The sequence below is a fragment of the Loxodonta africana genome, chromosome 7 (assembly GCF_030014295.1).
Source record: "Loxodonta africana isolate mLoxAfr1 chromosome 7, mLoxAfr1.hap2, whole genome shotgun sequence".
Classification (NCBI taxonomy): Eukaryota; Metazoa; Chordata; class Mammalia; order Proboscidea; family Elephantidae; genus Loxodonta; species Loxodonta africana.
In genome coordinates this window covers 36143694-36156393 of record NC_087348.1, presented here as the reverse complement: position 1 = coordinate 36156393, position 12700 = coordinate 36143694, and the positions used below count along the sequence as shown (strand labels likewise).

The following is a 12700-nucleotide window of genomic DNA, read 5'->3' as shown; positions in this document are numbered from 1 at the left end:
GACCCTATAGAACAGAGTAGAACTGCCCTATAGGGTTTCCAAGGCTGTAACTCTTTACGGAAGCAGACTGCCAGATCTTTTTCCAGAGGAGTGGCTGGTGGTTTTGAACCACCAACCTTTTGGTTAGCAGCTTTAACACTGCACCACCAGGGCTCCTTCAAAGGTACTCCAGGTCTTAATAAGGGCAGAACCCAATGCTGAAGGGGCACTCAGCAAATAAGGCCTATCTGGAAATAAAGAAAGAGGGCTGATAAAAACAGAGAATAAGAAATGTTTCCTTGACCAGATGGCTTAAATAATTATGGAACATAAATTTAACAAAATACTAAAAAACCATTAAGAAGGACAAGGTAGATGTATACCAAAAATATATAGTGAAAAACAAAAATGAAATTACAAAACAGTATGCCATTTTTGTAAAACCAAAACCACTACAGCAACAAATGTACATACACGCTTAGAAGAAAACCTGGTAAGAACTTCCTTCTGAACTGTTAACAGTGGTTATTACTGGAGAGTAAGATTATACGGATTTTCGCTCTCTACAAATTTAGTTTTGTTTTTTACAATGAGTTACTTCTGTAAGCAGAACAAAAAAGAAAGAAAACCTTAAAAAGCTTTCTTTGTCCACAGAGGAAACAGGGTCATCACTATTCTCTGTGGTTGCCACAGCTGCCCTTGCCTCCTGGGAGTACCCATAAGACCTGATCAGTCTCCCTAATTCCTGGGTTCCCCTCTAGTACTCAGGTCTGGGGGATGGGTGGAGCTCGTTTCAAGGGGGCAGGTGCTCGCTCACCCGCCCATGGGTTCCACCACTATGTCCCGAGGACGATCGAGGTTCTCCCAGATGAGTACTGTCCTCATGCTGCCATCTGTATTGGCCACCTCAATTCGATCTGTACCTACCAAGAAGTAGAGGACAAAGACGCTAACTCTAGTCTTGTTCATTCACCCTCTTGCCTTCCATGCCCAGCAAAGAGCCTGGTCTGCCGTAGATGCTCAATATTTTGCAACAGCGGCACAATGGATAATTAGTAAACTGAAGAAATTCAAGGAAGTGATCAATCCCATTTCTTGGAAAAGCAAGCCTTCCCCAAACAAAGCAACCAGCTGTCCTATAATTTAAGACAATGTTTCTCAAACTGTAATACGCATGAGAATCAGAAGAGCTTATTAAAATACAGATTCCTGAACCTGACTCCCAAAGATTCTGATTCAGTAGGTCTAGGGTGGGGCCCAAGAATTTGCATTTCTAACGAGTTTCCAGGTGATGCTGATGCTGCTAGTCCAGGGACCACGCTTTGAGTAGTACTGGTTTAAAGCATTCCCCTTATCTCCCACACCCTTCTGGCTAACAAAGATGCCTCTTTTATCCAGAGAGTGACAGAAGGAAAACCACAGGGCTATGGGTTCTTCTTCTGAAATGTCTCAAAATATTCCCAAGCATCAGCTACATAAAAAAAAAAAATTTTTTTTTTTTTTTTTATAGCTGCCATTTAATTCCTTTCAGCTCTGCAGCAGCCCCACCACTTCTGATCTACCAAGGACTTCAGGCCAAGACAGAACCAGTCTAGGAGTGGCACTGGGCCCCTTTTACCTGAAGCCAAAGTTTTAAGTAAGAGGAGTCCCAGAGAGCCAGACACCAATGACAGAGGCTGTGGCTGCCCACACATACCTGCATCTGTCCAGTACAACTTGTTGGTGACCCAGTCAATGGCCAGGCCTGCAGGGCTCTCCAAACTGGTATCTACTACCACCTAGGCAGGAAGCAAAGCTCTATTACCAACCATACTTTTACCCAAGCTCTGGGGCCCAAACTCAGCCAGTCCCCAAGGTTGACAAAAACATGAGAAGCCCTTACCCTGAAGAGGGTGGATTCCACCCCTCAATCTCTGCCCTCCCCAAGGGGCTAGGCCCACGCTGGGCCCTACCTCCTGTCCTGTTCCATCCCACTTGGCCCTGCTGATGGTGTCAGTGCTGACATCTGTCCAGTACACGTGGTCATCCCGGGAGTCCCAGTCAAGGGCCACAGCACTGCGCACGTCAGCCAGTGGGATGACATCGTCGGACAGGTCCTCGGTGTCGAAGCTGATCCGACGGATGTCCATCCTTCGGGCAAAAAGCAGGAACTTGTCAAGACCTGATCAAAGGCCGAAAGGGGTCTTCTTTTAATGCTCTAAATCCAGTAACAGTGACAGACACAGACGCTCACCTGTGTGACATCTGGTTCAATCACACTTCCTGGAATTTGGTGCCTTTTGCCCCCTATTCCTCACATCTCAGGCGCACTTTGAGCACTGGGCCGCCCATGCTGGCAGAACCAGACTTTGGGATCCAATTGAAATGGCTTCTATCCAGCCCAGGATGGCATCCTGTTTAAGTGTCTGTCAGCTCTCATTTTTACTTCTCTCTCCTCTTACTTCCCTTGTTTTTCTCCATCTCCTGTAGTCCACTGGCCAGATCACCACCTCCTCTGCCTCCTGCTACTTCTCTGACTTCTATGACTGCTTCAGGCTTCGGCTGCTCCACTCCATCATCTAGATCCCTTCCTCTTGCCGTTCTCTTCATGACTCTGGCCAATAATGGCTAGTAATTGAGCACTGACTCCTTGCCAGGCACTGAGCTTAGTGCTTTTACTGCCTTGTCTCCTTTACCCTCACACCAATCCTTTCTGATATATATTATTCTTATTCCCATGTTTTAGATGAGCAATCCTGATGCTAACAGAGGTTAAGTAACTTGCCCAGGATCACATGGCTATAAAGCAACAGAGCTGGGACTTGAACTCAGGTCTGCCTGATTTCAGAAATGTAACTCTGGCCATTCTTCTGTACAGCATCTTCCCAGCTTCTTCTCCATCCCCTGTCCCTACCTGGTCTGTCTGAATATTTCCCTAGGATATTTTTCTGCCTGGAAAAGGCACTTCTTACCTAACTTTACCAACTGTCTTCTTCCAAGCTCTGGAAGACCCTTAAGGAGAGGCTCCTGGGGAAACCTCTTACATCTCACCAATACAATACGGAAGGAGCTGGGCACAAAAGAACGCAAGGGGGAACTCAGAGCAGGAAACTAGGATGAAATCAATTTGTGTTGAGTGAGTATTTCTCCTGTTCCTCTGAATGCTTTCCTTAATCTCACTCTCTGGAAAGAATCCAGATCCCAAGGGAATTTGATTTTAACCAGAGATAAGGGGGTCAGTGAGGTATACAGCAGTGGGGTAAGAGCAGCTGCTGATGTGTGAGGAACTACTCCAGGCCTCTCGCTGGTCATGCAACATGCCTGGACTACTTCTCTCTAGGCGATTCTTAGGAAAAGGCACCTGTAGCTCTGAGTTATACAGGGCCACCCTCTCAAGGCAATAATTTTGCAGGAGGCCAAAGCAGCAGCTCAAGGAGAGACCAGGACACTGGCACAAAAGACAGGGCATCCCGTTGTCTTTCACTTGTTAGACACATATTTATCCAAGGCCTATATATATATTTTTTTATATACGTAGAGATGTCCCTGGGTAGCAAAAGTAGTTTGTAACTGGCTGTTAACCTAAAGGTTGGCAGTTCGAACCCACCCAATGGCTCTGTAGAAAAAAAGGCTGGTTATCTGCTTCTGTAAAGATTACAGCCAAGAAAACCCTTACAGTTCTACCCTGTCACATGGAGTAGCCATGAGTTATAATCAACTCAAAGACAGCAAGTTTGATTTTTTTCTATGTACATAGGGCATCATCAGAGATCCCAATTTTGGCTCCCTGGTTTAGGGGCTGAAAGAAGGGCTTCAACCAGATGAGGCTAAATGTAAAAGGTAGGAAACCAACCCCTTGCTTTCTAGAAGGGCCTGGTACCCTCTTGCTGCCTATAGACAAAGCATCCTACCTGGTGAAATAAAACACAGGCTGATGGCAGGTGCACATACACGACTGGGTGGTGTCACTGAGCCTTCAGCGACTACTGCTGAGCCCTCAGTCCTCAGCTTTGATATAAGAGTCCGCAGCCTTGTAAGTTCTTCCTCTCTAGGGGTGACCTGAGGAGCCTGGTGCTTCCTCACATCAGGCAATCGCTCAAACTCCTATCCCTTGTTCTTTTCATCCACCCTCCCAAGGCCCCTCCATTTAGACTGGTGCCCCGGATCCACTTACTCTGGGCACAGGCGTGGCTGCTGATCTTGCGGAAACCAGTGGGGCAGGCACAGGTGTAGTTCTGGCCACTGGGTAGACACAGGTGGGTGCAGCCTCCATTGTTGTCCCCACAGCGGTTTTTCCCTGCTCAATGAGCCCAGAGCAAGAGGACCAGGTAAGATCAAAGGTTTGCAAAGGTGGGCCCAAGGCTAGGTAGTAGGGGTTTAGCTAAGGTGTAAGCTCCCTGAAAAGGAGCCCTCGTGGCACAGTGGTTAAAGTAATCAGCTACTAACTGAAAGACTAGTGGTTTGAACCTACCAGCCACTCTGCAGCAGAAAGATGTGGCAGTCCGCTTCCATGGTTACAGCCTTGGAAGCCCTATGGGACAGTTCTACTCTGTCCTATAGGGTTGCTGTAAGTCGGAATCAACTAGGCAGCAGTGGGTTTGGTTTAAGCTCCCTGAAGGCAGGAACTATGTCTTATTATTTTTCTGTCTGGCCCAGTTGCTAGCACAGTGAGTAGCTGGCACATAGGAAATGCCCTATTATAAACGTTTGCATGAATTAGCTGGGAACAGTAAAGCCAAATCCGTCAATTTTCTCATTCACGAGCCTCAATGTTGTACTACCCGAAATGTCCAGCAGAGCGAGGACTTAGCCCACGTCAATGTCAACCCCGAATTTCCCACTAGAGGCAAAGGCAACTGTGACAGGTGCAGGGAAGGTCCCCGGGGGCACCAAAGGCCACATCACTTATGAAGTTACTCTGGCTTACCCAATGGGCAGTACTTTACCTGGAGGCTGACGCTGGGGGTGCAAGGTATGGATGTCCATGGGGAAGTGGAGTTTGTTGCGAATGATTTCCTGGTTCTTGCCCGTAAATTTGTTAGCACTGTTGATGCTTTTGGTGTGCCAGTCTGTCCAGTACAGACTGTCTTCAAACACCGTGATGGCGAAAGGATGTGGGAGGCCTGGGGAAAGTCCAGGAAGACCTCAGCCCAGACATGGCCCGCCACAGCCCCTGGGCCCAGGCCTGGCAACTGCACACACCTCACCCTTTGGCAAGGCTCCTGGGGGCAGAAATGGGACAAGGAGAATGAGAGATGAATGAGAGCAGACAAGGGCCTCACCCTGGCTAATGACAGCCTTGCGGTGACTCCCATCCAGATTGGCCCTCTCAATGACGTGGTGCTTAGCATCCACCCAGTACATACGGTGCCCGGCATAGTCGATGGTGAGGCCATTGGGCCAGAAGAGATGAGTATCAGCAATGATGCGGCGTCCAGAGCCATCCATGCTGGAGGCCTCAATGCGGGGGGTATTGCCCCAGTCTGTCCAGTAGATGGTACTAGTGAGGAAGAAAAGGAAACTGAGAGACTGGTAGCAGAGGGCAGGGAGGCAGCTGGGTTAGTAATCTAGCTTTTATCTACTTCACCCAGATGATTCCAACTAGTAGGAGATATATTCTGATTAGCCCACAGAGTGCTTTCTTAAAAAAATGTTTGAATTTAACTGTCTTTAGACAGGGCATTTATTCATTTAACTTTTTTTTAACTACCCACTCTGGTGGGAGTCCCTGGGTAGGGTAAAGAGTTAACACACTGAGCTGCTAACCAAAAGGTTGGAGGTTTGAGTCCACCCAGAGGCACCTCAGAAGAAAGGCCTGGTGATCTACTTCTGAAAAATTAGCCACTGAAAGCCCTATGGACCACAGTTCTACTCTGACATACATGGGGTCACCATGAGTCAAAAACTGACTCAATGGCAACTGGTACTATGGGTATTATTCTTCGCATTTGGGGTACGGCAGTAGACAAAAATCTCCACCCTTGTGGAATGGGTAATATAGTATAATATTAATTAGGACTGAGACTTTCTTCTTTGCCACATCTCTACCACTGCCTATCATATTTTTCATACACACACACACACACACACAATGGGTCTAAAGATGACCCACAACTGCAGGATCTTAGAAAATCTCCCCCTTGCCCTCAGTTGTTTACATTGAATTTTAAAAAGCCAGAAGTTAACAACTTCTATTTCAGGGGACTTTTTCTCTAATAACAAAAATTACAATTAATTTTTGTTAGTTAGCTCAGTAATTTATCTAATGTCTATTATGTGCCATTTTAAATGCATCATCTCTTTTAATCTTCACACAACTATGAGGTAGGTATGATTTTTCATCACCAATTTAGAAATAAGTAAACAGAGGCAGAGAGGTTAACTAACTAACTCAGGCCACACAGCCAGTTATGACAGAGCTAGGACTCAGACCCAGACGTGCCGAGGTGCAGAACCCATGACATTGATCCCACACTGTGAGGACACCCCTTGTAAAGTCTGCCCCAGAGATTGCAGGAGGGATTTGGAAGACTGAGATGTCACTCACCCCTCCATGGGGTGCAGGGCAATGGCCCGGGGCTTCTCAAGGTTCTGCCACAGGAGCACCTTCCGGTGGGCCCCATCCAGGTTGGCCACCTCAATCCTAGAGGTCCCTGAGTCTGTCCAGTAGAGTTTGTCATGGACCCAGTCCACAGCCAGGCCCCCTGATGGAAAGAGGCAGCAGAAAGGTGTCAGGGATCCAGCCCAGGTTCCTCGGTGCCACATCAAGAGCCAACTTTTAGATGAAGCACTTCCTTGGGCCAGACACTGTTCTAATGATTTTACATGCACCAACTCATCGAATTCTTACAACAATTCTGTGAGCCATGCAGTCTAATTTCCATGAAGATGAGGAAACTGAGGTTCAGAGAGGTCAAGTAACTGTCAAAGGTCACGCGTTCTCTCCTCACAGCCAACCATACTCCTGTTTCCATAATTCTGGATCTGCGACCCACACCTAGGGATCTCCGCTGCACTACCTCAGGCCTTGTCAGTTGTGCCCCAGGGTTCTGCAGAGGCACTTCAGAAGTTCCACAAACTTTGGGTTCAAATGCGTCCTGTTCCAAATTCTAATCCACTTCACTTGCTTGGAGAATAGTTTGAGATTACGAAGTGGGCTGCTGGTGATATCTTTTTTTTTTTTTAATCTGTAACTATTTGAATATCTGGGTGGCACAAACGCTTAAGGGCTTGATTACTAGCCAACAGGTTGGCAGTTTGAACCCACCCAGAGGCACCTTAGAAGATAGGTGATCTGCTTCTGAAAGGTCACAACCTTGAAAACCCTATGGAGCAGTTCTACTCTGACACACATGGCGCTGCCATGAGTCGGAATTGACTGGATGGCAACTAACAACAACAACATCTGGGTCAATTAGAATATTCTTCATAGTGAGCAATCAAAACAAAACTCAGAAATAAACTGGATGCTAAGGCCAACAGAAAAGTTTGTCATCCATAAATTCCTGATTTCAAATGATCGCATTTATCCAAATGGTTTCATTGTTTTCATGGATTGAGCTCATTAACAAGTGAATGTTTTAAATCTGAATCTATAAAGTTAACATAGACTAACAAACGTTTTCTATATTAATGTTCCAGCTAAGATTTCACTGGAAGAAAAATTGTTCTATTACCCCAGGTTTGCAAGCTACGAGCCTGTTCCCTCCACTGTTGCTCTGCACACAATGTGGGCCTGCCCCTCCCCATGGGAGCTTGTTCCCTACCTGGGCTCTCCAACCCAGTAGACACAACCTCCTCCACGTTGCTGCCATTGAGGTTGGCCCGGAGGATCCGGTCCAGGGTGACGTCTGACCAGAAGACCAGCTCACGCCGGTGATGGAAGTCAAGGGCGATGGCATTCTCCAGATTGTTGAGCAGTAGCGTGTACTCGGAGCGGTGCGGTAGCACCTGCCGGATGTCGATGCGATTGGCGAATAGTAGCACAGGCTCCGGCCCTGGGACACAGCATAGAAACGGGGCCCCACTGGGCTCCAGAGTTGCCCCTGGTGCCCATCAGCATGCACCCCTAGTTCTCTTGGCCACTAGGGCATGCCCTGAGCACTCAGCCTCAGTGCTAGAGGAGAAGGGGACTCTGGACTATATTCTCCCCACCCCAGGGTCTTTCTTGGGTTCCAGAATGCAACCGGCTGTTCCATTTTACTGAGATGGAAATAGCTCTCAGCTAACCCCTGAGCACCAGCACACCTGGCTTGTCTCCACCCTCAGCCCAGTTCCAACCCCTCTTACCCAGAGCCTTGCAGCTGCGCCGGTCGGGCCGTAGTTCATAGCCTGCTTCACACCAGCACTGGAAAGCCCCCTCACTGTTGGTGCAGCCTTGGCTGCAATACCCCTCCTCAGCACATTCGTTCACATCTAGGAGGACCGGGCATGGTCAGATCTCCCTTCTGCCACCCTCCCACCCCCAGCTCCCAGGCTGACTAGCTGTTTTCCTGCCCACATATCCATCTACTTTCCAGACCTAGCAGGAAGGCTGTATAACAAGTGGTGAAGGGGTTTGGAGTCGTGCAGACCTGGGCTGGAACTCCAACTCTGCTACTTACCAGCTGTGTGGCCTTCAGTAAGTTGCTTAACCTCTCTGAGCTTTAGGTTCCCCATCTGTGAAATGGGAGGGCAATCCTCACCTCCTAGGTTTATTGTGATGATAAACGAGGTTACATCTGTCAAATGCCTGACCCACAGCAAACACAGCTGACTGTCTGCTGCCCCTGCCTAGCATCCTGGCTCTGTTCCAAACCAGGCCCCGGCTCACCCTGGCACATGCGCCCGTCTTCTGTGAGCCGGTAGCCTGTGTGGCAGGTACACTGCACTGCTCCCCGCACCATCTGGCACTTCTGGGTGCAGCCACCGTTGTTAACATTGCAGTTCTCCTCACCCGTCCGGGGCCCTGTGCCAACCAAGCCAGAGATGGGAGTTGAGCCCAGAATCCTCCTCCACACAGCCAACTTGGCATTCTACCTGGACCACGAAGAACTGCTCCCAAAGCAGCCAGAGTCCCTGGGGATGACTCCCTTTGAGCTCTATGGGTGGGGTTCAGCCACAAACCATGGGCCAGGCCCGCCCACTGAGGACACTCACGGCAGTTCTGCTGTGGGCTTTCATCGCTGTTGTCACCGCAGTCATTGACCCCATTGCATAGCTTTCTCTGCCCAATGCAGCGCCCATTCCAACACAGGAACTGGTCCGAGGCACACTGGGGGCTTCCTAGAAGGAGAGGGAGGGAAGGTGGGTCACAGCAGGGCAGGGCTTGGGTCAACAAAAGGATGGGAGCCTGTCATTTTCTAGGGCAAGCTGGAGACAGATGAGACTCAAGGTGGGAGGGTTGGGGTCCAAGGCAGGAAACAGCTCAGACAGGGCTGGCTGAGTGTCCGCATTCGTTTTCTCCACAGTGGGAGAGTGCGGGATGTAGGATGGAACGAGAAAGTGCATCTATGTGCCTGGCACCAGGTGTGGCTGGGGGAGCTGCCAGCCACACAGAGTAGTCCTTCCTCACTAGGCCAGAGTGAAAGGCACGGGCGGTGTGTGAGTTAGAATGCGAGTGGCAAGTGAAATTTGCAGCCATTGTGCTCCAGGCCCTAAGGCTGCAGGTCAGTGGAGGCACCTGGACTTGATCCTGGTAACCGGGAAGGGTAGGAAAAATCCAGACCGTGGCCAAGTTCCAAACAAAGCATCAGCTCTGCCCAACTAGATAAACAACAGTAATATCCTCTTTCCATCCCGTCTCCACCCAGATTCCAGGCTAAGGGGTCTGGGGTAGCCCTGAGAAATTTCACCTGTGTTCTCACAGTTCTCTTCATCACTGTTGTCTGCACAGTCATCCTCCCCGTCACAACGCCAGGACAGACGGACGCAGCGGCCTGACCGACAGCGAAACTGTTCCGCTGTACACATTGAGGTGGCTGGGCAAAGCAAAAGCCTAGTGAGAGGCTGGCCCCATTTCAGCCTGAAACTCCATCCTGATGCCCAGAGCTGCGCTTTACGCAGTGCCATGCCCAAGCCAGTCTTCCTGATGTCACCCTCACTGCTGGCCCGCATGGCATCTTTGTGTGAATCAGAAAAAGGCTTCCTTTCCTCAGGACACTTTGGAGTCTCTGGGTAGCACAAACAGTTAAGTGCTTGGCTACTAGGTTCAAGTCCACCCAGAGGCACCTTGGAAGAAAGGCCTGGCAACCTAATTCTGAAAGATCACAGCCACTGAAAACCCTATGTAGCACAGTTCTACTCTGACACACATGGGGTCGCCATGAGTCGGAATTAACTCATAGGCAACTGGTTTGACTTTTTTCCCCCTAAAGACACTTCACTGCCATCGGCTAAAAATTGCTATGATGAATTTATAAAACTGGTACCTATCATGTAAATGGCATCCCATTGGATATAGTGCTCCATGCAGTGTACGACCTGCACAACTGTACATAGAGGTCCTGTATGATGTTTTCAAGCTTTATATAAGGTGCCCTCTTTGAATCCACAACTCCTCTCCCTATTCCCAGCTCAGCCCTCTGGTGCCGTCCCCCACTCACTGCAGTTACGCTCATCAGACTGGTCATCACAGTCTGCGTCGCCATCACAGCGCCAGCCTGCATTGATGCACAGGCCACTGTCACACATGAATTCTCCAGAGCGGCAGGGCTGGTGGGAGGCTGGGGAAACACAGCAGACTCCTGTCTCTAGCCAGTTTGTACACACAGAATCCCATGGCAAACCAGAAACCCTCAGCCCCAGCACCAGGGCTCCATCTCTGCCCAACAAGGACCAGTTACCAGGAATCCAGAGAGGCCTCCCCTGAGCTCCTGCCCCAGTTGGCACCTGTGCCTTGCCATTGGAGGAGTTCCTCCCAGCCTGGCCTCCCCTCCTCCCGCTGGCCGCTGGCCAGAGCACTCACAGCAGTCAGACTCGTCTGACCAGTCTCCGCAGTCATCGTCACCGTCACAGTGGTAGATATCCAGGATGCAGCGGCCGTAGGCGCACTGAAACTCCTCCAGGCTGCAGGGGGGCGCCGGCACAGCTGAGGCTGGAGTGAAGGCAGGGGTGAGGAGGGCCATACACTCAGGCCTGGATGGAGGAGAGGGGCCCTGACTCCTCAAAGGGGCAAGGTGCTCAGGTAGGGCACCTTCCTCAAGGGAAATATCTCCAGGTTTCACTTGGGATGGCTCTTATAGACGCCCACATTCAGGTGGGCCAAAAGGAGACCCCTCTTCCCACCTGGGGAACCCGACCCTGCCCTAGTCCAGCCTAGGAGGAGCTGCTTCTCAGGAACCCACCCTCCTTGTCTACTGTAGGTGCACTTCTGACCTTGACTCTTAATCTGTGGGATGGAGGCCTTTGCCCTCTCCCAGCCCAACAGCCTGAGGTCTGAGGCTACTCACGACAGCTCTCCTCATCAGAGCCGTCTTTGCAGTCAGTATCACCATCACAGTACCAGTGCTCAGCAATGCAGCTTCCATCACTGCAGCGGAATTCCTTGTCGGAGCACTTGCGCATGTCTGGGAGGACACAACGAGACAGCAGTCTTGAGGTAGCCCTGCAGGGAACCCTCTTACCATCTGCCCTGACTCCCAACCTCGCTGCCCCTGGGGGTCTGACCCAGCCCTTCCCCACAGTCTGCATAGATTTGCTGCAGACTGTCCAGGGAAAGCTGAGGTCCTGGAAAGACTGGGCCTCAGATTTTGGTTCCATGGTTCCTGAAAGGGCTCTGGACTGCTCTGCCCTACTGCCTTTCCCCAGCTGCTCCAGATACCTGGGGCAGCTCAAGGTCAGGCAGTGCTAGAGGATCACTGCTGCAATCTCCTCCATGGCCAGGCCAGCCACTGGCCGTTCGGCCTGCCTCCCCGGAGCACCACTCACCACACTGCTCATCGCTGTTGTCGCCACAGTCGTTGTCACCATCACAGTGCCACAGGCTCCGGATGCAGTAGCCATTCTGGCAGGGGAACTCATCCTCCTCACACTCCCGGGGGGCTGTGGATATGGGCACAGAGCAGTCAGGCTGCTGCAGGCAGCGGGGTCTCAGTGCCAGGAAGCCCAATGTAACGCCTTCTAGAGCAGTCAAGACACTCCAATGCTGCCCTAACTGGGAGGAGGTGCCCGCATCCCGGGGGCTTATCCACCCCAGAGAGGAGCTGAAAACTCAAGGGCTAATGTGGGCCCAAGGCATCATTTTTCTGACTGATGGAGTCCATCTGGCCCCTGCCAACACTCACGGCAGTCCTGCTCGTCTGAGTCGTCCTCACAGTCGTTGTCCCCATCGCATACCCAGGAGCGGCGGATGCACTTGCCATTGTCACAGTGAAAGTCAAGAGGGGAGCAGGTGGGCAGCACTGAGTCCCGGGAAGAGAAGGGGAAGTTAATCAATCTGGTATCCTTACTCACACAGGCTAAACTGGGCCAGAAAACCTTTAAAAACACCCCTTGTTCCAAATCTTTGTGTCTCGTTACTGTTTTTCCTCACAGACTCCTATGCCTGCCCCAGCTGACAGAGAAGCTAAGCAGAAACTACAGCTAAGAAGAGAAAGTGCTAGAAAGGAATGATGGTTCAGGGTTCACAAGGCAAGGGAAGAAGACCAACCCCAGCCCAACCCATTGCTGGTGAGTTGATTCCAACTCATAGTGACCCTACAGGACAGAACAGAACTGCCCCACAGGGTTTCCAAAGCTGTAATCTTTACAAAAGCAGACTGCC

At 50.4% G+C, this 12700-nt stretch overlaps 1 protein-coding gene across 1 annotated transcript in view; it reads right to left on the bottom strand.

The window, feature by feature from the left end:
- LRP4 (LDL receptor related protein 4) overlaps nt 1-12700 on the bottom strand; it is a 52429-nt gene that overhangs the window by 23462 nt on the left and 16267 nt on the right. The window contains exons 6-22 of the mRNA XM_064289437.1: nt 12222-12338; nt 11866-11979; nt 11388-11504; nt 10904-11032; nt 10542-10661; nt 9792-9917; nt 9097-9222; nt 8771-8905; nt 8248-8373; nt 7725-7955; nt 6506-6662; nt 5241-5458; nt 4905-5081; nt 4133-4255; nt 1932-2140; nt 1676-1757; nt 797-902 (exon numbers count right to left, since the gene is read on the bottom strand). Coding sequence (XP_064145507.1) covers nt 797-902; nt 1676-1757; nt 1932-2140; nt 4133-4255; nt 4905-5081; nt 5241-5458; nt 6506-6662; nt 7725-7955; nt 8248-8373; nt 8771-8905; nt 9097-9222; nt 9792-9917; nt 10542-10661; nt 10904-11032; nt 11388-11504; nt 11866-11979; nt 12222-12338 — 2413 coding nt within the window. The remainder of the gene's footprint in view (nt 1-796; nt 903-1675; nt 1758-1931; nt 2141-4132; nt 4256-4904; nt 5082-5240; nt 5459-6505; nt 6663-7724; nt 7956-8247; nt 8374-8770; nt 8906-9096; nt 9223-9791; nt 9918-10541; nt 10662-10903; nt 11033-11387; nt 11505-11865; nt 11980-12221; nt 12339-12700) is intronic.